General features: G+C 38.2%; 1 protein-coding gene across 1 annotated transcript in view; it reads right to left on the bottom strand.

The window, feature by feature from the left end:
• Positions 1-2,301: 2,301 nt before the first annotated feature.
• EHHADH (enoyl-CoA hydratase and 3-hydroxyacyl CoA dehydrogenase) overlaps positions 2,302-27,538 on the bottom strand; it is a 45,300-nt gene continuing 20,063 nt past the window's right edge. Inside the window, exons 5-7 of the mRNA XM_042903123.1 lie at positions 22,371-22,475; positions 11,109-11,450; positions 2,302-5,177 (exon numbers count right to left, since the gene is read on the bottom strand). Of these exons, the coding sequence (XP_042759057.1) occupies positions 3,916-5,177; positions 11,109-11,450; positions 22,371-22,475 (1,709 nt within the window). The 3' untranslated portion in view covers positions 2,302-3,915. The remainder of the gene's footprint in view (positions 5,178-11,108; positions 11,451-22,370; positions 22,476-27,538) is intronic.

Below are 27,538 nucleotides of genomic sequence, written 5' to 3'. Positions count from 1 at the left end.
ACCGACTGAGCCACCCAAGCGCCCCTTTATTTTTATTTTTAAATATTAATGTTTATTTATTTTTGAGAGAGAGGGAGAGAGAGCATGAGTGGGGGAGGGGAAGAGAGAGAAGGAGACACAGAATCCGAAGCAGGCTCCAAGCTCTGAGCTGTCAGCACAGAGCCCAACGTGGAGTTTGAACTCTGCAACCGTGAGATCACGACCTGAGCCAAAGTCAGATGCTTAACTGACTGAGCCACCCAGGTGCCCCAACTAGGTGTCTATTTGAAAGACAAATGTTAGACCCTAGGAATTTCAGGTTCCTACCATGCTGTGGAGTATGATTTGCATACACACTTCCGAAACATCATTAATCAAGGGAGTTTAGGATTCCATACCTTATCTCTCACACACACCTGTTCTTGCTAGAAATGAATAAGTAGACAGCAACTGCAGCTGCACAGTGGCTTTACTGATTTAAGGAACATCATTAGTCTCATCTTTAAAGCTGGAGTATTATGGCAAAGCTTCAAGCGTGCTTCTAATATATAGTTCTTTTCAGAGTCAATTGCCATTAGGACACATTTTTAAAATGTCATTCAGAAGCTGTTTTGTTTTGTTTTTTTTTAAGATAGGCAGTTTTAAAGTTATCATCAACAACAACAACAACAACAACATAAGCCTTGTAAGCAAGTGCATTTTCAAGGATGAAATAGAATATCCTGGACAGGTTTCATCATATTAACCACTGTTGTATGTAGGACCCAACAAATTTAAATGAGGTTTGATATAAAATAAGAAAAAATGAACTCCCATTTCTTCTTTCCACATTATATAGAGAATGTTAGTCCTTAACTTTTACTGGGTCACAGACACTTTGAGAATATGATGTAAAATAGGGTATGTCTTCTAAGAAAGACACTCAGATACATATACACAAACATTAGTGTAAATTTTTAGGGATTATTGACTCATAAAATCTACTCATAGACACTTTAGTTTCAAAGCCCCAATCTAGAGGGTAGTGTAGTTTTAAGAACTCAGAATAAAATCCACTCAGGGACGCCTGGGTGGCTCAGTCGGTTAAGCGGCCGACTTCGCCTCAGGTCATGATCTCGCGGTCCGTGAGTTCGAGCCCCACGTCGGGCTCTGTGCTGACAGCTCAGAGCCTGGAGCCTCTTTCAGATTCTGTGTCTCCCTCTCTCTCTGCCCCTCTCCTCCTCGCGCTCTGTCTCTCTCTCTCTCTCTCAAAAATAAATATTAAAAGGGAAAAAAAGAATAAAATCCACTCAGTGTCTAAAGAAGAAAAAGTGTGTGTATGTGTGTGCATGCACTTTAACATTAATTTGAAAATAAGTCACCTTGCAGACCAAGCTGCAAGAAATTACAGAAATATTTTCTTTTTTTTAACGTTTATTTATTTTTGAGAGACAGGGAGAGAGAGAGCGTGAATGGGAAAGGGGTGCAGAGAGAGAGACAGAGAGAGAGACAGAATCTGAAGCAGTCTCCAGTCTCTGAACTGTCAGCGCAGAGCCCAACGTGAGACCCCAATCCACAAACCGTGAGATCATGACCTGAGCCGAAGTCGGACGCTTAACCGACTGAGCCCCCCACCAAGTGTCCCCAGAAATCTTTTCCATTGTTGTCTTTTTTTTTAAGATTTTATTTTTTATTTTATTTTAATTTTTTTAATGTTTATTTATTTTTGAGAGAGAGAGAGACAGACAGACAGACAGACAGACTGCAAGTGGGGAAGGGCAGAGAGAGAAGGAGACATAGAATCCAAAGCAGGTTCCAGGCTCTGAGCTGTCAGCACAGATCCCTACATGGGGCTCGAACTCATGAATAGCAGGATCATGACCCGAGATGAAGTCAGACACTTAACTGACTGAGCCACCCAGGTGCTCCTAAAGATTTTATTTTTAAGTAATCTCTGCACCCAATATGGGGCTCAAATTCACAACCCCAAATCAAGAGTTGCATGCTCTACTGATTGAGCCAGCCAGGCGCCCCTTTTCTATTGTTATCTTTAATTTCAAGGACCAATTTATATAAAAATCCAGCAACATACAATTTAAAAATTATTCTAAATTAAACTACAATTCAAGGCACACTCTAGGGTTTTTGTTTGTTTTTGTTTTTGATAACAGAAAACATATTCATTCCATATTTCTCTATCAGAACGTTTGATAATTTTATTTGGGTTCACAGGTGAAAATACTATGAAAGTTCATTTATATCACACTAAAAGACAACTTGAGCCCATTTGTTTATTTACTTATTTACTGACAATTCTGAGGAATAATTCACATACCATACAATTCACTCATTTAAAACTACACAACTCAGTGGTTTTTAGTAGATTCACAGAGTAATGTAACCATCACCACAATAATTTCAGAACGTTTTCGTCAACCCAAAAAGAAACCCTGTCCCCATTAGCAGTCACTCCCCATTCCCTAGCCCCTAATTATTCCAGTCTTAGGCATCCTACGATCTGCTTTCTTTCCCTACAGGTTTGCCTACTTTGGAAATTTCATATAAATGTCTATACAATATGTGGCCTTCTGTGATTGGCTTTTTTCATTTAGCATGACATTTTGAAGGTTCATCATGTTGTAGTAAATATCAGTACTTTATTTCTTTCTATGGCCAAATATTCTATTATATATAGCTATACTATACTTTGTTCATCTATTTACCAGTTGATGGAGATTTAGGTTGTTTCCAACTTGGGGCTCCTATGAAGAACATTACTATAAACACTTGTGCACAAGTTTTTGCGTTGACCAGCCCACTAAAAGTATAAAGAGAACTCTTATAATTATAACAAAACTATACAGAATTTATTTTGCAGTCATGTCAGACTTTTCAAGATTCAACAATTTGCATATCCGGCATCACAAAGCTCATCATGACCAGGAAATTGGCATCATTACTTTATCATAGAATCAGAGGAGATTAGATGTTTTCTAAGATCCCTTCTTACATTAAATCAATAATGATTACTTTCTGTTTCGTCTCCATGCACAGAAAAGAAAGATAGGTTGTAGACATCTCCTGGTCCTGCGGAAATTATCAACAAACATTACTGAGCGCCTTACAAGCAGCAAGCACAAGTGTGCACATGTACCTGGGCTGTAGATGGAAGTAATACACCAAGTATGACTTGCCAAGCTACTCTGAGTTCCCCATTCTAGTGTGAAGTACTTGACTCCCTCACTATTTCTCAACTGTGTTTTGCCCACTTTAATACTGTTATGGTTTTGACACTCTTCCTCTCTTTCTGGTAATTACTTCTGCCTCTCCTTGAGCAACTTTCCATTCTCACTCACAAAGACCCTCATTGTTGATTCAACCCTGCCAACTATCTCCACTCCACCTCGCAGACTATGGACTAAACTTCATCACAGCTTTCCATGCTGGATTAATGCCCCTCTGGACTCCAGGTTTGCCACATGCTGTGCAAGATGCTCAGGAGGTGCACAATGGATGTTTGTTGAATGACAGATCCATAAGATTTCCTACCAGTGCCACGTGTGTGAGTTTTAAAGGGATAAAATGAATTTGTGGCTTAGTTGCATTTTTCAGTCATTAATTGATGACACCCTTCTCCAATGATCAAAGCACTTGGAAGCCTCAACTTATTCATGAGTCTCTTTCCTTAGCTATTTTGGTATTAACACAGTTTATTCAGTGGGATTGAAATAATTTACTCGATAGGGACAGATTCAGAGGCATAGGAAGCACACTCCTAAAGATTTGACCCATTAGAATAATCAGACAGAAGACCCAAAGAGAAGGTTTATCTAACCAATTATTTCTTTTGCTTTGTATTTCAGAGCAATCTTACTTTGGATTTTCAGATTTAATTTCAGTGAAATTCAGTGAGCATCACCTGATGTCAGCATGTGAGGCACAATCTGGAAGGCTGAATCACAATTTACTGCTAGGGGGTCCTGCCAAGCTTTGCCATTCTTTCAGAGGAGGGTTTCCTAAGGAAGCCAATTTTTTCAGATAGTCACAGGGCTCTAGTTGTGGAATATCAAGATTCTGCCTATAATATTTCTGCAACTTCTCTAGCACCGTCGGCAACCCAACTGTGGAGGCATAGAACATGGGCCCACCCATGTGCCTTGGCCATCCATACCCATGTAAATAGACAACATCAATGTGCTCTGGAGTAGCAGCTATCCCTTCTCCCAAGATACGGAATGCTTCATTGATGAGTGAATATAAGCAGCGCTCAAGGATCTCATCCTGGCTAATGATGCGTGGTTCAATGTGATAGGTTTCTCTGTACTGTGACAGAAATTCAGAAAGCCAGGGATCAGGTTTGTGAATCCTACCCAATGGCTTATCATATTGGTACCAACCCTTACCTGTCTTCTGGCCAAATCGTCCTAATTCACAGAGCATATCGGGAATTGGGCAATATCTCTCATTGCCCCGCTTTCGGGCAGGAGTTACTGGAGGCAACGTAGGACCAGTAAGGCCTTGCCCTTGTCGACATTTCCAACCCACATCCAATCCAGAAAGATCTGACACTCTAAAAGGTCCTAATTTGAAACCAAACTCTTCTAGCACCTGGTCTATCTCTTCTGGCTTACTGCCTTCTTCTAACAAGAAATATGACTGATTGTAATAATGCTTTAACATTCGATTGCCAACAAATCCCTTACAGTTACCTACAACTACTCCAATTTTTTTAATCTTTTTTGATAAATTCATAACTGTGGCAATAGTAGTAGGGGAAGAGTATTGGCTGGGAATAATCTCTAACAACCTCATGATATGAGCTGGTGAGAAGAAGTGAGTGCCAATGACCAAGTGAGGGCGATCAGTGGAAGAAGCAATTTCATCAATGTCCAGGGCTGAAGTATTGGTGCACAAAAAAGTTTCTGGCTTGCACACAGCTGACAATTCAGCAAAGACTTGCTTCTTCAAGTTAATTTCCTCAAATACTGCTTCAATGACTAAATCTACACCACCAAGCTCTTTCATAGACGTAGTTAACCTGGGTTTTGGTCCTGACCAATGGTGGCTGCTATGCTGCATTTTGCATGTTTCCTTTTCCAAAGCGGAGGTTATTATCCCATCGGCAGTCTCTAGCTGCTTCTTGTCCAATTCTACAGCAATCACAGGGATCTTGGCCTTTGCAAAAGAAATGACAATGCCTCGGCCCATTGTTCCCAAGCCTGCAGATAAGAGTGAAGCAGAGAAAGAATGATTCAGTGATGTTGGGAACTGGAAAATACTCAGTAAATGAGAGGCTTCTGTGGCAATGGGGCATTTAAAGAGATCAATTCAAGGAATACCAATAGAAGCCGCATTCTTGGTTGAAGAGGACAACCTTCCCTGATACAGAAGGACTGTTCTTTGGTCAAGGGTATATGAGTAGCTGCTAGAACCTCCAAACAAGCTCTCAAGAAATACAAATGGATTGAATATTAGTTAAGATTAGGCACTGTGTTAAGTGCTCCAGAGGATGGGACATTCAGTAATATTCACACACACACACACACACACACACTATTAGAATTAATAAACAAGTTCAGCAAGGTTGCATTATACAAGATCTATATACAAAAATCAAGTTTATTTCTATATACTAGCAATGAACAATCTGAATATGAAATTAAGAAAACAAATCTGCTTACAATAGCATTAAAAAGAATAAAATACTTCACAATAAATTTAAGAAAGAATTGTAAGCCTTGTACCCTAAAAAACAGAAAACATTGTTGAAATAAATTAAAGAAGACCTAAATAAATAGAAAGACAACCCATGTTCATAGATCAGAAGACTTAATATTGTTAAAATGGCAACACTACCCAAATTTATCTGCAGATCCAATGTAATCCCTATCAAAAATCCAACTGGCTTTTTGCAGAAATTAACATGATATCCCTAAAACTCATATAGAAATACAAGGAATCTAGAATAACCAAAATAATATTGAAGAGGAAGAACAAAGTTGGAGGATTCACTCTTCCCAATTTAAAAATTTATGACAAAGCTATGGTATTCAAGACAGTGTGGTGTAAGGATAGACATAATAGAGCAATGAAATATAATTGAGAGTTCTGAAATAATCTCATAACTTATGGCCAACCAATTTTTGATAAGGGTGCCAAGGTAATTCAATGGGGGAAAGGATAGTCTTTTCAACAAATTATGCTGGGACAACAGGATATCCATATGCAAAAGAATGATGTTGAACTCCTACCTCACATCATTTACAAAAATTAATTCAAATTGGATCACAGCCTGAAGAGTTAAAACTATAAAACTCTTATGAGTAAATCTCCATGACCTTGGATAAGGCAATGGTTTCTTAGACATGATACCAAAAGCATAAGCAACAAAAGAAAAAAATAGATAAATTAGACACCATCAAAATTAAAAATTTTTGTGCTTCAAAGGATGCCATAAAGAAAATAACAAGAACCATGGAATCATATATCTAGTAAAGGACTTGCATCAAAATATGTAAAGAACTCTAACAATTCACACAAGATCCCTCATTACTACCAGGATGTAGAAGATGCAGAGAACAACTGTAAGGCCTTGGAGGAGACTGTCGAGCAGGTGCTGGCAAACTATGGTCTGAGGGCCAAATCCATCCCACTGCCTATTTTAGTACTGCCGGTGAGCTAAGAATGGTTTTGCATTTCAAATAGTTGAAAACAACAACAACAAAAAAGAATAATATTTTCTGACACATGCGAATTATATCAAATTCAAATTTCAGTCCCATAAATAAAGTTTTATTGGAACACAACCACACTAATTTGACTCCATATTATCTATGGCTGTTTTTGTGTGCAGAGTTGAACAGTTGTTAAAGAGATGATATGGCCCAGAAAGCCTAAAATATTTATTATCTGGCCCTTAACAAAAAAAGTTTACTGACTCTCTCCAAAGGAGAATGGCAGAGCCATTAGTTGGAAAAAAAACAAAAAACAAAAACCAGAAAACAAAAAAAACTGGTCTTAGATGACCATACGGAGCAAGCAGGAAATAAATCTTTATTGTGTTAAACCAGTATTATCTATTACAGCAGCAGGTTATCTGTTACCTAACCAACCCATTGTGGATGAAACCATTTTGTTGATGAAACCCATTGTGGATGAAACCCACTGACCAGCTTTGGGATTGGTTTTGAATACGGAATGCTATCAGTCATCAGAAATCATTGTTTCTCTGGGATATATTTAATTTTCAAATTGTATTAACTTACTTAATATAACAAATATATTACATTATTTGAAAACGTTTAGTTTTCCAAAATTAATAAACATCTGCATTTCACTCAGTAGCAAGAAGGCTGGATAGCTCTCACTGCTATGGCAACTTGTATCCTAAACTTTAGCCTGGGTAAATAGGAGGTAGAGCATGGAGTTCAAAACCCTGGCCTCCCGGCTCTCAGTCTCAAGCTCCACATAACATTTCTACCATTATAGAAATTATAATCTCACAGAGACAACAAGGACTAACAAAATGTAGTGTGAAAGCGATTTGTAAAGTGTAGCGTAAGATAAGTGACATCTCAGAACTGACAACAGAGCAGGGAAGGAAAGGCAACTTCTGAAGGTATAGTTCTTCTTTTTTTTTCTAATGTTTTATTTATTTATTTGTGAGGGAGAGAGAGTGAGCACCTGGGTGGGGGAGGGGCAGAGAGAGAGAAGGAGACAGAGAATCAGAAGCAGGCTCCGGGCTCCAAGCCATCAGTGCAGAGCCCAACGTCAGGCTCCAAGCCATCAGTGCAGAGCCCAACTCACACACCAGAAGATCATGGACTAATGCAAAGTCGGATGCTTAACCAACTGAGCCACTCAGGTGCCCCAATAGAGTTCAGTTCTTCAGAGCTCATCTCTTAGAGATCTGCTAAATGACCTTTGGCTACAAATCCACTCATAATCCAAACCATAAATGCTTTTTGTAAGTGTCCTAGCCATAATTTTAGATTCTCTTTAGCTCGATGATAAACTGACACAGATCATTTAATCACTGAAACCAAAACATACATGAAAACACAATATGTATTTCTTTTAAAAAGTTCTTAGCTCCTAATTTTTCTTTTCACAAACTTGTGTCTCCAAGATCTCACAAACAAAGGGCTGAAAAGCCAAGCTTTTCACTGTTGGGAATTACCTTTTCAAAGGTACATATTATATTGATATTGACTTTAGTTTCCTAATTTTTCCTCATTAAACAGGCTTGAATTCACAAACTGTTGAGATCGGGAGCACAGCCGAAGTCAGACATTCAACCAACTGAGCCACGCAAGTGCCCCTTAAATGCTTTTACAAATATTTTTCTGAACAATATGGGGTACACTTAAAAAAAACAACTTCAGAGGCACCTAGGTGGCTCAGTCGGTTAAGCGCTCAACTCTTTATTTTGGCTCAAATCAGGATCTCACAGTTTGTGAGATTGAGCTCAAATCATGATCTCACAAACTGTGAGATTGAGCCCTGCATTGGGCTCTCCACTCATAGCACAGAGCCTGCTTAGGATTCTCTCTCTCCCTCTCTCTCTGCCCTTCCCCAGCTCTTTCCCCCTCTCTCTGGCTCAAAATAAATAAACAAACTCAAAAACAAAAACAGAAGCAAAACAACTTCAGACTTTTAGACATTTCATGTCAGACATGAATTTAGAATCTTTTTATAAAGGCTCACAACAAGGAACTAGGGAAACTCTCAAACAATGATTGACCAACACAATACTGATATATTATTTCACCTTTGCAATTGTATTGCATTAATTATTCTTGGCGTGAAGGAATATAGAGAAGAAGAAACAGGTTAAGTGCACATCAACTAGGAATAAATATTGGTGCTGCTGAAAAAGCACAAAAAAAAGGAATATTCATAGTTCTCTGTCTCACTCTCTCTATCCACCTTGTTTAAAAACTGTAACTGGGGGGTGTCTGGGTAGCTCAGTCAGTTAAGCGTCCAGCTCTTGATTTCAGCCCAGGTCAGGATCTTATGGTTCATGGGATTGAGTCCCATGTTAGGTCCTGTGCTGACAGCATGGAGCCCGCTTGGGATTCTCTCTCTCCCTCTCTCTCTGCCCCTCCCCTACTGTGAACATGTGCTTCTTGCTCTCTTTCTCAAAATAAATAAATAAGCATTAAAAAAAGTCAAAAGTGAGCAGAGTCCAGACTGGAAGGAGCACAGTGTGACTGATACAATAGGCCGAGAAGATGTTGAGCGGGCTCTTTTCCTCCAAACTGGGTTGGTGCTGGAGAGCTGGGTGAGGGTTAAGAAAGCTGACACTTTCGGTAAACTATGGACTTCCTCCACCAGAAGACTGTACATAAGCTGACACATATAACATTTTGCTTACCATTTCCGGGGGTTTAAAATCCACCAGAGACCCTTTATCCAATATGTCATTTGCAAATATCTTCTCCTATTCCATCAGTTACCTTTTAGTTGGTTGTTTCCTTTGCAGTGCAGAAGCTTTTTATCTTGATGAAGTCCCAACAGTTAATTTTTGTGATGGAATAGGAAAAGGTATTTGCAAATGACATATTGGATAAAGGGTTAGTATCCAAAATCTATAAAGAACTTACCAAACTCAACACTTGAAAAAACAAATAATCCAGTGAAGAAATGGGCAGAAGACATGAATAGACACTTCCCCAAAGAAGACATCCAGATGGCCAACAGACACATGAAAAGATGCTCAACATCGCTCATCATCAGGGAAATACAAATCAAAACCACCTTGCAACACCACCTCACATCAGTTAGAGTAGCTAAAATTAACAACTCAGGCAACAAGAGATGTTGGCGAGGATGTGGAGAAACGGGAAGCCTCTTACACTGTTGGTGGGAATGCAAACTGGTGCAGCCACTCCGGAAAACAGTGTGGAGGTTCCTCAAAAAATTAAAAATAGAATTACCCTATGACCCAGCAATAGCACTACTAGAAGTTTATCCAAAGGATATAGAAGTATTGATTCATAGGGACACATGTACCCCACTGTTTGTAGCAGCTCTTTCAACAATAGCCAAATTATGGAAAGAGCCCAAATGTCCGTCAACTGATGAATGGATAAAGAAGATGTGGTTTATATATATCATGGAACACTACTTGGCAATGAGAAACAATGAAATCTTGCCATTTGCAACAAGGTGGATGAAACTCGAGGGTATTATGCTAAGTGAAATAAGTCAGTCAGAGAAAGACAGATATCCTATGTTTTCACTCATATGTGGAATTTGAGAACCTTAACAGACCATGGGGGACGGGAAGGGGAAAAAATAGTTTCAAAGAGAGAGGGAGGCAAATCATATGAGACTCTTAAATACAGAGAACAAACTGAGGGTTGATGGGGGCGGTGCAGGAGAGAGGGGAAAATGGATGATGGGCATTGAGGGATGAGGCATTTGCTGGGATGAGCTCTGGTGTTGTATATAAGCAATCAATCATGGGAATCTACTCCCGAAGCCAAGAGTACACTGTATGCTAGCTAACTTGACAATAAATTATATTTAAAAAAATAATAATAAAATCCACCAAAGACCATTCTTGGGTCAAGACTAAGAGCAAAGGAAGATTAGGAAAGTGGCACAAAGAAGCTAATCAGAGGGCTAGCTTCTGAGGAAAGAAGACGTTTTGTTTGGGAAAATCGCTGAGGGAAAAATTAAGGTCACTGTTTCAGGGTGCAGAGAGATTTGAGGAGAGTGATGTTGAATGACGAGAAGTGAATGGACCCAGGGACCAGAAAGGCAGAGACTTCATTCCAAATACCTAGCTATAAGAGTGACAGACCATACCTTGAAATGTGGCAGAAGTAATAACCATTGTTGGGAAACCCAGGAGTGAGAGATTCATGCAGGGAAGAGGAGGGGATGAGTAAAAAATGCCCAGAGTCTGGAGTCAGACCGAATGTAGACCCTTACACCACCTGTGTTTAGCTTACTGTTGAGAAGGTTGGTGTCTCTAGGCCTCACATGTAAAATGAAGATAATTCATGGGCTGGGGTGCAAAATAAGTTAGCTATGCAAGTAACGTGTTTAGCATAGAGTCTGATACCCAGTGGCCCTAAGCAAATGGTATCACTTTATATGTGCAGATTTGGAAAATGACTTTAACCACACTACGTTCTTACCGACAACACCAACTGAGGAGATGGGCCGCGCTGACGCCGTTTTCCAGGATGCTCCAGAGGGAGCTGACCACTTATTTGCCTTCCTCTCAGCAAAGAAAGCATATTGCAGGGCTTGAGCCTGCCCTGATTTCTGAAGGTACATAAACAGCTCCTCTTCCTTCTTGATGCCCACCTCATAGGGATACTGTACAGCAGCCTGGACTGCACGGACACAAGTCTCCTGAGAAAGGCACCCAGGATGCTGCTTCCGCATCTTCAAAAGGGCTTCACTGAAAATTTCGTCCATGTTGGGCAAGCTCTGAATTGGCTTGTTGCAGAGTCTACGGGATTCTAGAGATTGACCTTCCAGAAATAAGAAAGATAATCACATCTTTGGAAATGTTACTTGTACCAAGGGAATATGAGCAAATAATAACAATAATAATAATATAACCTATTCAAATTCAAAATACAAAATTAAATGCTATTCATCAAAATACTTAATGTAACACTAATATCAAAATATCTGTTATCTTTGCACCTTAGTCCTGCAAGATAGAATTCAACAGATTCAAAGCAATTTTCAAGTTACCTAATTTCGGCATAAAAATTACATTTTCCTTCTGTTCCAAAACCAAGACAGTGTTATAGTAGATGAAATATTAAACTCTCCGTAGGTTTCAGGAAAATATTTCTGAGTTAAGAATATTTTAAATCCAAAATAATCTTAACTCTCTTCCTAACAGTAACAAAAATTTAAAAACACCTAGAAAAGAAGGCAGTGCTATATTGGTGCAAGGAGAGACATACAAATCAGTGGAAGAGAACTGAGTGTTCAAAATTTAATCCTGACAATGAGAGCCAACTGATTTTCAACACAGGTGCCAAAACAATTCAAGTGAAGTAAGGAGAGTTTTTTCGATAAATGGTGCTGAAATAACTGGATAGCTACATGCAAAAAAAATAAAAAAATAAAAAATAAATGGATCCTTACCTAGAACCATATACAAAAATTAACTCACAGTGGATCATAAATCTACATTGAAGAGCTAAAACTATAAAAATTCCTAGAAGAAAACAGAAAAGCTTCAGGACCTCGGGTTAGGCAAAGTATTCTTAGCATAATCCATGAAAGAAAAAAATCAATAAACCGAACTTCATCAAAATTAAAGACACTGCACTTCAAAGAACACCATAAAGAAAAAGAAATGCTTGGGTGCTTGGGTGGCTCGGTCGGTTGAGCATCCAGACTTGGGCTCAGGTCATGATCTCACAGCTTGTGAGTTCGAGTCCTGCGTCGGGCTCTGTGCCGACAGCTCAGAGCCTGGAGCCTGCTTCGGATTCTGGGTCTCCCTCTTTCTCTACCCCTCCTCTGCTTATGCTCTGTCTCTCTCTGTCTCAAAAATAAATAAACATTAAAAAAGAAAAAGAAAAAGAAATGATAAGCCATAGACTGGGAGAAAATATTTGTATGGCAGGCAGAGTAATGCCCCCCTCCCCATGTCTACTTCCTAATCCCTAGAACCTATGAGTATGTAACCTTACATGGCAAAGGGACTTTACAGATATGATGAATGTTAAAGAACTTGAGATGTGGAGATTATCCTTTATTGTCTAGATGTTCCCAACCTAATCACATGAGTCCTTAAAAGAGGAGACCCTTTCCCAGCTATGTTGAGAGAGACACTGGTGAGGAGGAAAGGTAAGAGAGACACAGCATGGGGAAGATTTGACCTGTTGGTGATGAAGTGGCTTTGAAGGTGGAGGTAAGAGGCCAAGAATCATGGAACTCAGTGGCCTCTAAGCCATTCATTTCAACTTACAACCAGCAAGAACTTGGAGATGTTGGTCCTATAACACAAGACACTGAATTGTGCCAACAACCTGACTGAGCAGGAAACAGATTTTCCCCTAAAGCTTCCAGAAAGGAGTACAGCTGCAGACACTGGATTTTAGGCCAGTGAAAACCTCCCACCACACTTCTGACCTATAGATCTGTAAGATAATAAAAATTGGTGTTGTTTAAACTGCGAAACTTGCAGTAATTGTTATCAACAGAAGACTAGTATGATTTACAAATCAAATATCTAATGAAGTATTTCTATCCAGAGTATTTAAAGAATTCTTGTCTCTCAATAGTAAGAAGGCAAACAACTCAATTTTCTAAATGGGCAAAATTTTGAGGGATATTTCACCAAAGAGGATATATGAATGGCTAATACATATGTGAAGAGGTATTCAATATCATCAGTCATTAAGGAAATGCACATTCAAACCACAGTGATAACAAACAAACCATAGTGAATGTGGTAGGTAGTCTCTAAGTAATGTCATTTTTGAGATTAAGTTATAAAAAGACTGGCTTCAGTCTCATTCACCCTCTCTTGCTCTCTCACCTGTTCATTCTAATGGAAGCCAGCTGCCATATGTGAACTGCCCTTTGGGGAAGCTCATGTGGCAAAGAACTGAAGGAGACCTTCAGCCAACAGCCAACGAGGAACAGGGCCAACACACCCTATGGGACTGAAACTTACTAACAACTACTTGAATGAATTTGGAAGCAGATTCTCCCCCATTCAAGCCTTGAGGTGAAAAGAGCCAGAGGCAATACCTTGAATGCAATCTTTTGTGAAACCCTAAACCAGAGGACCAAGCTAACCACATCTACATTCCTGACCTACAGAAACTGCCAAATAATAAATGTTTGATTTTAAGCAGTTACATTTGGGGGTAATGTGTTATGTAGCTAGAGAGAACTAATATAGACCCACTAGAATGACTACTATCAAAAAGACATCACTACCAAATGTCAGTGATGATGTGGAGTAACTGAAATCCTCAGACATTACTTGTGAAAATCTAAAACAGTATACCTACTTTAAAAAGTCTCGTAATTTTTTAAAAAGATAAGCTTATTGTTCAACTGAGCAACTTCACTCCTAGGAATCTACCTAAGAAAAATGAAAACATATTTCCACATAAAACTTGTATATAAATGTCCATAATAGTATTATTCATAATAGCTCATCAACTGATGAATGGATAAAAAAAATGATGTGGTATAGCTATATATTAGAATACTATTCAGCAATCAAAATACTATCAGCAAACTACTGATACATGCTACAATTCAAATGAGACTCAAACATTATGCAAACTGAAGGAAGCCAGATACAAAAAATTACATATCATATGATGCCATTCACAGTAAATGTCCAAAAAGGCAAATCTATAGAGACAGAAAGATCAGTGGTTGCCTAAGGCCAGGGGTAGGAGGGGGGTAAGCTGCAAAAAGACTTGAGGGAAATTTTGGGGGTAATGACAAGTCCTAAAACTGATACATGGCGATGGTTGTGCAACTCTATAAAGTGAATTATGCATCACTAAAGCTGTTTTTAAAAATGCCTAGAAATGAATTTATCAAGAAATATACAAGACCTTTAAGAATGTAACTATACCATTTTATTGAAGAACATATAATAAGACCTTAATAAAGACAGACTCATGTTTCTGGATATAAACATTTAATAGCATGAAAATATAAATATTTTCCATATATATTATATATGAATTTCTCATTAGAACCCTTGTGGTTCTGTATTAAAAAAAATAATAACTCAACGGGGGCACCTGGCTAGCTAGCCAGTAGAGCATGTAACTCTTGCTCTCAGGATCATAAGTCTGAGCCCCACGGGGGTCATGGCGCCTACTTGAAATAATAATATTAATAAAAATAAAAAAAATTTGGGGCGCCTGGGTGGCTCAGTTGGTTAAGCATCTGACTTCAACTCAGGTCATGATCTCTCTGTGAGTTCGAGCCCCAAGTCAGGCTCTGTTCTCACAGCTCAGTGCCTGGAGCCTGCTTTGGATTCCGTGTCTCCCCCTCTCCCTGCCCCTCCCCCACTCATACTCTGTCTCTCTCTGCCTCTCTAAAATGAATAAATGTTAAAAAAAAAAAAAAAATTAAAAAAAACTCAACAGAATGATTCTAAAGTTTGCATAAAAGAATAAATGTGTATGAAAACATTACATTATATGTTATATATTAGAATATACTTACATAAAATTCCTAAAAACCTGTTATGTCCTATTATAATGTTATCAGTCATAATTTTAAGATGTATGTCACAGAAATAACCAAATTCTCTTGTCACCTGCAATATAATAAACTCTCTTGTCAACTGCATTATAAGAAACACATTATCAGATCTTGAAATAAAAAGAATAAATGTGTAACATATTACAAAAACTGTTGTCTAAACCACTATACCAGAGACTGTTTTTTTTAAAAAGTGCTACCATCTCTTCAAGGATACACCATTATATCAAGAAGGTACACTTCAGTTAATTAGACAGAAAACCTACCAGGCCTTATAAAGCAGTTTCACCATAAAAAGGTATATGAACATGAACCTGTCTGGCATTGGTGTGTTATTATGCGTGCAGGGGAGAGTAAGGTTTGGATTTAACCATGTACGCATGTAAATTTATCTGTGAGGCATTGTATAATCTCAAAAAAATTTTTTTAACCTAGGAGGCAACAATACTTCTTTAATGCATGATTACTAAGTAGAATTGAAAATAATGGATTTTTAAATTAATGCTTTCCCATATGATGCTAATAACAGGATTCAAGAAAGGAGGGGAAGACAGTGGATAGCATATGGTCCCTGTTTGCCCTGCTATTGTTGGAAGGACATGAACTCTACCCAACAGGTTTCCAATTATTTGCTCAATTATGCAATGTATTAGTCTGATCCTCAACTTATAGGAAGGCAAGGTTAGCAGAGAAGGATGGAGACCTTTCCAGGGCCTACAGTTGATTTAATTCCCGATGGCCCAAAAGGAAGACAGGAATGGTCAGTGGGGAGAGGAGGGAGAAGGGCCAAGTATGTGGAGGACAAGTGTAGGAGGAAAGGGGGCTGAGCTGTCAGTGTTATAGCACAAACAGGCAGCTGGGGCAGTCTGTGCCAGGGACAGGTACGATATTTTCAGAGTGTGTTTCTTATACACTTGGTAGTTTTAAAGTCTTGGTAATTTTAAATTCACTTAGATGTACCTACATAGTCTGAGCACTGGATCTCTGTGTTCCCGTCTCATTAGGACTGACTCCAACACCATAGTACTCATCAGAGTTATCCAAGAAATTTAAGAAGTTCAGATGCCCATACCCCATTGCAGGCTCAGTTAAGAATATTTAAGGGTGGGGGGTGCCTGGGTGGCTCAGTCAGTTAAGCATCCGACTTCAGCTCAGGTCACGGTCTCACAGTTCATGAGTTCGAGCCCCACGTCAGGCTCTGTGCCGACAGCTCAGAACTTGGAGCCTGCTTCGGATTCTGTGTCTCCCTCTCTCTCTGTCCCTCCCCTGCTCACATTCTATCTCTCTCTCAAAAAATAAACATTAAAAATTTTTTGAAAAAAAAAAAAGAATATTTAAGGGTGGGGCCTACACATGAATATTTTTAAAAATTCAACACTTGATTTTGAGGTGTAGCCTCTGGAAAGTCCAGGAGTAGAGCATTAGGTCAGCCACTGCGTATCCAGGATGGCTGCAGCTGCTGGCAAACTTTGCCCCAGGCCAGAAACTGAAAAGGAAAGAAAGAAAAAAGAGGGAGAGAGAAGAAAAAAGAAAAGCCTGCTTAGTGGTGTGCAGTAATTACTGCAGTAATTATTGCTGATCAGCATAATGCTGTTATCCTGGGGATACTCAGAATCTCTCAGACTGCAGATGGGCATTCTGGGAACTACCATGGCACTTGTCCAGACCAGTCTAGGGCCAAGCTGAGCACATCCACTGGAGAGTTTTGGATCAGGGCGCAAATATAGATGCTTTTTCCCTGCTCAATTTCCTCTCTCTTTCTTGCTGTAACTATAAAGGAAGCTATTATCTTACAAATTTGTTCTATTAGAACAAAATATCTTCAGAATTTCCCCTTTGGGTCTACAGGTGTGGTGTTTTCAGTGTGTGTTTCTGTACACCTGGTTGTTTGAAAATCCTGGTAGTTTTAAACTCACTCAGCTGTGCCTACATAGTAAGAGAGGCAAGTATGGGCAGGACAGCACCAGCATTTGCTGCCCAGGAAAATGGGAGGGGAGGAACTAATTAGTGATTCAAATATGCTTATAATTGAATTATTTCCTTGACCCATTCACATTTTTTCCCTTAATTCTTTGAGGTATTCTAAGGCAGAAGAATATTCAAGTTGTGATTAAAAAAAAAAAAAAAAAAAAAGCAAATCACCCTCCTAAAGGAAAAATAAAGAAGTGATTATTTTCCCTCTTTTCTTTCCGGGAAACTGACAGAAAGATATTCTCTGCCTAGTTTAAAGAGAGACACAACATGCAATTTACAGAAATGGTTACCTAAGACATAAAGGACTGACTCCTCCAATTCTGACAAACAGTAAGCTGTGTTTGTCACAGAAGCTCTGCAAAGGACAGACAGAACCACTGCACTTTTCCAGTCTTACAGGAGGTCACCCTCAGAACTTGGGTATCACAGAAAAAGGAAGCTCCATTTAGACATGTGCTTCAGCCGTCTATGTGAGGCAGGGTCACTCTGCTCTTGTGAGACATGTGTATATAAATGTTCACAGAGAGCAAAAAAAATTACAAAAAGCAGAAGATAAAATGGAGAAAAAGGCGATGAAACCAGGTAAGATTTGTTTAAAGTCACAAAATTGAAATGAATAAACAGACCAAAGTCTTTAGGCAGAATTAGAATCGCTAAAAATGGCTAACACGGTGCAGTAACAGTAACAGAACCAGGATTCATTACAGGGACAAAAACAGCATTAGGTTCCTGGGTTGAGGCCCCCAGCTGGATGTCCCCTGTGCTCATCTTTGAATAACAGCACACACTTTCAGCTTCACACCAGAAGCATGCACATGGGAGCAGGGAATTCTTAGTCTGGAAATAAGCAGGCTGTTGGCCAAATGCAAGTGCAAATAAATAGCATTTTACAGGACCCTCTCTTCCCCAGTTTAGCAAAGCAATCTGGTTTGGCCAAGTAATTTGGAATTGCTCTGCTAAATCCATTGCACTGCACTGCAGTAGTCTGAGAAGCTTCATATAACAAGAGCATTAAGATGCCTGAAGCTAATTAACTTTCACAGTCAACTCTCCAGGATGCATGTTAAGTTTGCAGAGAAATTTGCAGCTACTTCCCAAATCATATTTTTAGATATATGCTAAACTCCTATATTCCCCTCCCACCCATAACTGGTTCCAAACTGCTGATTGTAACGTTGACCATTGGAAATTGAAACTAAAGAAATTCCTTAATGGTTTCCATGTTATTATTTTTAAATCAACGTTTCACCAGGGGAAGTGGGGGTGGGGTGAGGGTGGGAGCGTGGGGTGTGAGTTGCCAGGATGGAGTGGGAATAAGCTGTATTAGTGAAATAGTTTTACAAATGGGAAAGGAGAACTCAATCATTTTACGTGTATTTTAAAAATTGAGGTATAAATCACATACCATAAAAGTCACCATTTTAAAGTTTATACTTCAGTGGTTTTTCTCATACTCACCAAATACCTATTATAAAATATAAATATATGTTTATAAAAGATTTTTGTGGAGCCTCTCTTTCAAGTCAATCCACCATTTTTGTTCTGGCAAATAACAACATACTAATAGCTATATTTAAAAGCAAAGACCCAAAAGAAGAAAAAGAAGAGGAGGAGGAGGAGGAGGAGGAGGGGAAAGCCTGGAACAAAAAGAAAGGAAAAACACAAGACCTTAAATGAAAGTGAAAGGCAAAATAAATAAGCCTCTCTAAGCTATGCATTTTGTAAGATAATGAATAGCAAATGTACATACAATTCTTTCAAGTAGTCCTTTGTTGATTTGCACTATTTCTCTACCTTGTATCTCTGGCATTTACCTATTACAGCAGCAGCAAGGAATCATAGGCTTCCAAACAGTGGAACTCATTCTAAAAACAACAGCAACAAATAGTAAAATTCCCAGAGTTTTCCATGGGATTGTAAGCCTTAATCCCCAAAAGACACACAGTGGAGCTGCCCAGGTTGTAGCAAGAACCAAAAACTGGAGCTCAACCATTGGAGCCTGAGAGGTCTCAGAACAGGATCTGAAACCAGCTAATTTTATTGAATCTTTTCCTTTTATTGATAAAGCCCAAAAAGCTAATTTACTAAGATCGATAGAAGATTGAGACTATATCATCCAGGTCTCCTGACTTCCTGTCCTGAGCTCATTTCTCTACAGAGAAATGCACCTCTTCCTGCATCTCCTCCACACTGGCCAGGCATCCATTTTTCCTCTGGGTAAATTTAATGACTCAGATATTAGGAAAAGATAAGCCTTTAAAAAAAAAATCAGAAGTCTTCGTTACCTACTACCCAGTGATAAAAATTCATTACCTATCACAACCAGTGATAAAAATTTCTTGGTTTATTTCCTCATGCAAATATGCACATGAAGACATAAACACACACATTTGTGCAATTTCCTACCTGGCTGTTTTCTATTTAGCATTACACGTAAGCATTTTCCCAAGTTCTTCAAATTCCTTAAAAAATGGAAGTTTTAATGGCTGATTAGTTTGCTTCATTGAGATCTATCATCTTTTATGTAACTAATCCCCTAAAATTAAATTAGGTTTTTGAGTTGTTTCCAGTATTTTACGATGATAAACTTCAGTGGGTATCACTGTACACAAATCTTCGTATACTTCTGTGATTATTTCTTTATGATAACTTCCTAAGAATAGAAATACTAAGTCAAAAGATGTGAGCAAGTCTCAGTACCTAACTGCCAAATTGCCTTTAGGGGAGATGTATTACAAGCAGTACAATAAGAGCTTGTCTAAGCTCAATCTCACCATATTATTTTTCTTTTCCAATTTGCTTGGCAAAAATTAGTATCTTCCAGTTCACTAGTGAATTTTTCATTACCCATCAAGTTTAAAAAGCATTTAAGAACCAAATATATACTTACTATACAACTCAGTAGCATTATTCTTAGGTATTTACCCAAGAGAAAGGTAAATATGTCTACAAAGACTTGTGTAGGTCCAAAATGAAAACAACCTAAATGTCCATCAACTAATAAATGGGATAAGCAATGTGCGGGACATCCATACTGTGGAATGAATGCTATTAGGTAATTAAAAAAAATGAAATATTATTACATGAAACAACCTGGATGAATACCAAAGACATTATGTTACGTGAAAGGAGTCAGACATGACAGACTACATGCTATATTGTGATTCCAACTTTATATGAAATTCTAAAAAACAAAAACTATAGTAACAGAAAGTAGGTCATTGATTATCTGTGGCCAAGGGGCAGGGAAGATAATCTACTGAAAAGAGGCATAAAAATACTTTTTTTTTTTAGGGTAATAGAACTATATACTGATTGTGATAGTAGTTACACAGCTACAAACAATTATAAAAATTCTTCAAACTCTATACTTGAAATGGGTAGATTTTAATGTGTGTAAAGTATACCTCAATGAAGCTGGAAAAAATAAACAGAGAAGCAAAGATTACTTATGAAATATTTTGAGAGAAATTAAATTATTGTAATTTTTGCATATTTCCTTTACTTTTGGGGCTATATTCATACTCTATGTAGCTATAATTATAGAATATATGTAAATTTATATTTTGGACATTTTTATCCACAATGTTACATATTTCGGTATAGTTTTCATAATTATAATTTAAAATAGTTATACATAATTTCCCAAAGCCCCAAACCATTTCCCTACTGTTAACAGGTGAATTGCTAAATTTTAAAGCAGATGATTCCTAAAAAAAGAAAGAATAAAGAAAAATAAAATAAAATAAAGCACGGTTCCTTCTCAATATTTGGACGCCACCAAGTGGAAAAACTGTGCAATGTTACTGAGATTGAAAAGACCATGTTATACATTTTATAAACAGTAATTTAATGCTTAGTTTTCTAATTTAAAATTTATTTTAAAAGTTAAATAAATTACAAAAATTAAAACGGAGCATTTTACAGTTTACTGTAAAAAGACCATGATCCTCATCTATCTCTTTTAGTTACTTAACTCTCAAATCTCAATCTAGGGAATTCAGTTAAGGACAAGAACTTCCTGTGGAAACCTAGTTCTTTACAACCTAAAGCCACAGGTGTAACTGTTAGACATGGGTCTATCATAAGCCTCAAGCCAAAAAATCACGAATGGATTTCCAAATGCAAATAGCCTTTGTTGTCAGCCGGGTGACTTCTAACGAAACTATAAGCTCTGCCAGGAGGCACAATGAAATCAGTGATGAAAAGTTGGTGAAGACTGGAAGGCAGAGAAAGACACCAGGAAACTCATTCCCTTTTGGGCAAAGACTTGCTGATTCTCTTTATGAGTCACCAGGATTTTCTCTCCACGGTCCTGGACTCTCCAGTTCAAGCTTTTCCTATTGCATTGAAACAGCAACTGGCTAGAGCCACAAAAAGAAAGATTATTTCAGGGAAGTGTTTGGTCCCTGCTGGGGTCAACAAAAGAATGGCTTTTTCAAAGGAATGCCTTTGAGTGACACTGAGCCATTGCCTACCACCAAGGAGAAAGATGAACATGCTGCTCTATCTGTGACCCAACACTGCTCCCAATTATTTTTTCTGGCACTCTTTAACCCTCTCCATCTTGCTGCTGCTCTCCATAAATTGAAAAGGAATAGTGCCACTCCAGAGAACTTTTAAAGGGATGCCATGAACCCACAAAATGAGAAACCAGTGACAGAAAGAAAATACAAGCTCACTGAGACAAAACTATGGTTTTATTGCGGTAAATTAGAGAGGCTTGTTTCTAGTTGCTGAAATGTTTGCTTGTTTTCATTTTAATTATTTCTTACAGAAAATTCATTATTTCAAAACAAAATCAAAAGGTACTAAACGGTAAACAATGAAAAGTCTTCTTCCAATGGCTTCCCTGGCTGACCAGCCTCATTCTCAGAGGCAACCATGAACCATTTCTTGTGAATCTTTACATAAATATCTTATATGTAGAAGAACAGTTACAATACACATTCTCTCCATATAGACATTCAGTCCCATCCCCCTTTCCTTTTTGCACAAATGGTGAATCACTGTTCACAGTGACGCTTTTCACTTAAGAGTAGGTTAAATCATAGCATTCATACCAAATCAATACGTAGTTTGTCATTCATTTTAAAGTTGTATCATATTCTATCGCATGGATCTACCATAAGATATTTAAGGAATTCCTTATTAAAACGAAAGTTTAGCTTGCTCCCAAACTTGTGCTATTTTCATTATTATCTTCTTACCAGAAATTCTCTCGGCGAATTTGATTGCTTCTTCAACCGGGTCTGAGTTCACAATTTCATCTAGAATGCCCAGCTTGAGTGCTTCGTCTGCCAAAATGTGTCTTCCTAGAACAAAACAAAATAAAACAAACCCAGAGAACTGTGTGAGATTAAAGCAAAAGCATTACTTTCTCTGGTAAGGAAGGTTATCTTTCCTGGATACAAACATCTATTCCTAAATGAAATAAGTAAGTAGCACGGTAGAAAGTAGTAGACAGGTCACTGCAGAGGTAACCAGAAAACTTAGTTCAAGCTTCAGCTCTACCTTCTACTCTTTGTGTGATGATGAAGAATTATAGAGAGACCACACCTTCCTCCTAGGTAAATGGGAAAAATTATGCTTACCTTGGTAATTCTGAGTATCAACTGAGAATAATACATTTTCTTTATATTCTGTAAATCTCTATAGAAGCACTTTGTTAACTATAAGTCTCTATAAAAGTGATGATTGGTTTTTTGCTAATAATAATAGAGGTAGTAACAGTAGAGCAGTAGCAGTATCTATCTTACACCAACATACATACCAACACTGATTGCAAAAAACAAAAAACAAAAAAAAAAACAAATAAACACAGTCCTAAAACAGAAATAGAGCTGGGAAACAGGGGGAAATTAATGATTAAGTTGACATTATGTAAGTTATCAAAATTACACAGGACAAATGGGTGGACTTCTGTCATTTTTTGCCAACCCAGCATCTCAACCCCACCCTAAGTTTGTGGAATTGCTATTGTGTGAGCTTTGGACCCTGCCTTTTATTGCAGAAGCTAAAAGGGAAGCAGAAGTGATCAGACAATTGTTCCTTCAGGTCCACGCAGTTAGGGTGTGGCCCATGACCCCAAGTTTGGTGAGAGGAGTGCTCCATAGAGGGTTTTTAGCCTGGGGTAATGACACTAAGCGGCAACTAGCGACATCTAGCGTCGGGTGGTGGCACTGGCAGCCTCCAAGTATAGAATGGCAGCTTTAGGGTGTTAAGAAATTTGATGAGGGGCGCCTAGGTGGCTCAGTCAGTTGAACGTCTGACTTCAGCTCAGGTCATGATCCCCCAGTTCGTGGGTTTGAGCCCCATGTTGGGCTTTGTGCTGACAACTCAGAGCCTGGAGCCTGCTTCAGATTCTGTCTCCCTCTCTCTCTGCCCCTCCCCCACTCATGCTCTGTCTCTGTCTCTCAAAAAGAAATAAACATTAAAAAAAATTAAAAAAAAAAAAGTTTGATGAGCATCACTCCTGAGTTCTTCACCAGGTGTAAATATGTAAATTAATCTGAATATTCTGAAGTAGAGGGTTAAGGGATATAAGCATCCCTTATCACAGGGTCAAGAAGAAAGGAAACAATAACACCTGGCTTGCTTGCTTTCTTGCCAGTAACATCTTGCCTTGTGAAAGTGATCATCAGATCAGTCTTGGTGGTGATAATTCCACAGTCCTTGCTGCTCTTACAGTGTTAGTGGATGCCATCTTTGAGACAAATCCTCCATTCCTGGTTCTTAGTAGCGCTTCAGAGAGTTAGAAATGGGTTTTCTTGATTAGAGAGACAGTTCAATGATTTTTGGCAGGAGTCACTCTGCAACAACATTATTTGGTTAGTTTTCTGGAAGTGCCTTTGAAAACAGGCTCCCAGATTTCCTCCTGGGGTGAGGAAGGCGGTGAAGAGTGGATGAGTAGCTGCGGGGGTCACATCTCCTGTGTAGAAGATCACTTGGGTGAGGGGTGAGTGCCCAGCCTGCAGCCTGCAGACAAAATGGAAAATGGAAACCTGAGTACTAAAAGGGTGTTTGGGGAAACTAGTAGGAAATGTGAGCTACCCAAAAGATGCACTGAAAATTCCTTCAGCTGTGATGGTCTCTTCTGGCCTGGATTTCACAAAAGTGCAGGTGTATCACTACTGTTCTTAGTGAGATTCTAGGTACTTTTATTGTCTCAAGGGCCTAAAGATGTAGCTCTGTATATACAACCCAAATCTTCAGGCTCAGATTTAAGCTTGCTTTTTCTCTTTCTACTTCAGTGTAGACAACAACCACTGTCCAATGGACTTTAATAAGACCCCTGACTAGAGCTACTATAAGGAGACCCAGGGTAACCAAAGTTCAGACTTCTCTTCTTCAAAGTGGGTAATCTCAATTTTTTCCAATGTTTTTCACGGCTTCTTTTCCAACCTTTAGAACATTTTTGCCTACATAGAATCCTTTCCAGATGTCATTTTAAAGTCCCCCTAAAATTGTACAGACAACGTAAAAAGATAGGTGTATGATTCTGTTAGTTTTCTTCTAACTCACTGTGACCTTTTCTATGCAAATCAAAATCCATCATATTCTTAGTTTTTACTTCTTCTCTTCATCAAGTTAAAAATAGTGATATTTCTATAAGCAGCAGTGCTTTGGAAAAGGCAATCCTAGTTCACTTCATTTCTTTTTGTCAAAGCAGCCAGATTTCTTCCTGATTTCCCCCAAGATACACTTGCCTTCCAGACTTAATGATAAAAACAGAGACACAAAATTCCTCAATATTCCCCCACATGCTTCAATTTTTGTAAACCTTAGGCTTTACAGACTCATTTCACACTATTATAATTTCCCCTATATTTTCTTCTGCTTTGCTTCCTTTCTATTTCATCTTTTGCAGAATGAACTGTCTTCTGTGCTTTGAATTTCTGTAGTCTGTTGGATAAGCATCATCTTAGGAATTTTACATTTAGATACTTAACATACTGTACATTTCTTAAAAGTGTACTTATCATAACATTGTAAATTAAAACAATTTCTACTTTAATTTATTAAAGACAAGAAGTTTAGTATATTTAGTTTTTCTAACTACCCTTTCATAAGATTTAGAACACCCCCCCCCCATGATTTGAAAGAAAAAATAAGCCTTTTTTACACACATAGACTCATGTTATTTTCTAATTTGGACCACATATACACAGTTTTGTATTGTGGTTTCTGTGTCTAAGAAAAGAGATCTCAATTAGCAATTCTCAAACTTTTTAATCTTAGGATCCCTTTGCACTCTTAAAAATAATGGAGGACTCCAGGGGCACCTGAGTGGCTCAGTTGGTTGAGTGTCCGACTTCGGCTCAGGTCATGATCTCACGGCTTGTGAGTTTGAGCACCACGTCAGGCTCTGTGCTGATAGCTCGGAGCCTGGAGCCTGCTTCGGATTCTGTGTCTCCCCTCTCTCTGCCCCTCCCCCGCTCATTCTCTCTCTCTCTCTCTCTCTCTCTCTCAAGAATAAACATTAAAAAAAAAAAACCTATAAATAAATAAATAAATAATAATGGAGGACTCTAAAAAGCTTTTCTGTGGATTATTTCTTTTTTTTTTTAATTTTTAAAAATGTTTATTTAAACATAAAGTCACCCAGGTGCCCCTATGTAGATTATTTCTATCCGTATTTACTGTATTAGAAAGGAAAACTGGGGTGCCTGGGCGGCTCTGCTGGTTAAGCGTCCAACTTCGGCTCAGGTCATGATCTCACGATTTATGAGTTCGAGCCCCGCGACGGGCTCTGTGCTGACAGCTTGGAGCCTGGAGCCTGGATTCGGATTCTGTATCTCCCTCTCTGCCCCTCCCCTATTCATGCTCTTTCACTCTCTCAAAAATAAACACGAAAAAAAATTTTTTTAAGTTAAAACTGAGAACTTTAAAATGTTTATTGTATTACTTTAAAATAACAACGATAAATGTTAACATTGAAGTTAACATGAATAAATTTTTATGCAAAATAACTATTTTCAAAATTTTAAAAGCTTAGTCAGAGAGTGTCATTAGTTTACATTTTTATAAATTTCTTTCAAATCTGGCTTAGTAGAAGACAGATGGATTCTCATTATCTGCTTCTTCATTCTATCTGTTCTGACATCATGTGGCATACAACAACCTCTGGAAAATTCTAGTATACATGTGTGAGAGAATGAGTGGAAAGGCAAATAATGTCCTATTGTTATGAAAGTAGCTCTGACTTTATGAACCGCCCCGAAGGATCTTAGGCATACCCAGGGGTCCCTGGACCACACTATAAGAACTTCTGATTTAGATTATCATTTTAAAGACTGTATAAAATCCTAGAATAGAATTCACAGTCTTTAAAATGATGATAATAGGGGCGCCTAGGTGGCTCAGTCGGTTAAGCGTCCGACTTCAGCCAGGTCACGATCTCGCGGTCTGTGAGTTCGAGCCCCGCGTCAGGCTCTGGGCTGATGGCTCGGAGCCTGGAGCCTGCTTCCGATTCTGTGTCTCCCTCTCTCTCTGCCCCTCCCCCGTTCATGCTCTGTCTCTCTCTGTCCCAAAAATAAAAAAATAAAAAAATAAAAACGTTGAAAAAAAAATAAAATAAAATGATGATAATATATGACAAATGTATGACACATTCATGTACTAGGGTCGTGTATTATCTAATCTGATATATGTTATTGCTGCATTGGAGCGTGGGTACTAGGATCGTATATGAATGTTCCATACATTTAGCATTTATTTGTGGCTGAGTGATTTTAGTTATTTTGAAAGTTATCTTTTGCTTTGTTTTATCCTTTGGAAGCTTGCAGGATCCATTTCGTGGAAGTTCAAAATCTTTACCAAAATACATCAGGGAATTGATATCTCCGCATCAGTTTTTCCAGGAAAATGGTGAGCCTGTTGAAACATGATCTCTGATTCCATTTCATATCTGAAGAGTTTCTTCTATTTTTTCTTTTGGTTACTGCTTCTCACATCTTTGCTTCATGCTTTGAGAGCTCTTATTATTCATAGCAGAGACTCTGATTATATAACTTCCATATCTGCTGCTTTCCTTTACATTTTATGTATCTTTTTGTTAAATTCTTCTGACTTCACCGAATTCCATAAATGTGCCTCTGTTTATCCTCCATGTTGCTGACTGAGTTGTCTGTTTGATCATATCTTCTTTTTATTGCTTCTAAAAGAAGTTATTTAGGCAAATGTTTTGCTTCCAGATAGTGTGTTCTTATTTAACAAATAATAGATGTTCTTTTCTAATTTAGAATATTTTCTAAAATTGTCATTTTCTTTAATCTGTTTCATATGAATGTTTCACTCTTTTTTTTTTAATATATGAAATTTATTGTCAAATTGGTTTCCATACAACACCCAGTGCTTGTTTCACTCTTTTAAAGCC

Source organism: Panthera leo, chromosome C2 (assembly GCF_018350215.1).
Source record: "Panthera leo isolate Ple1 chromosome C2, P.leo_Ple1_pat1.1, whole genome shotgun sequence".
In the NCBI taxonomy this organism is placed as follows: Eukaryota; Metazoa; Chordata; class Mammalia; order Carnivora; family Felidae; genus Panthera; species Panthera leo.
This window is presented reverse-complemented; position numbering and strand designations above follow the sequence as displayed.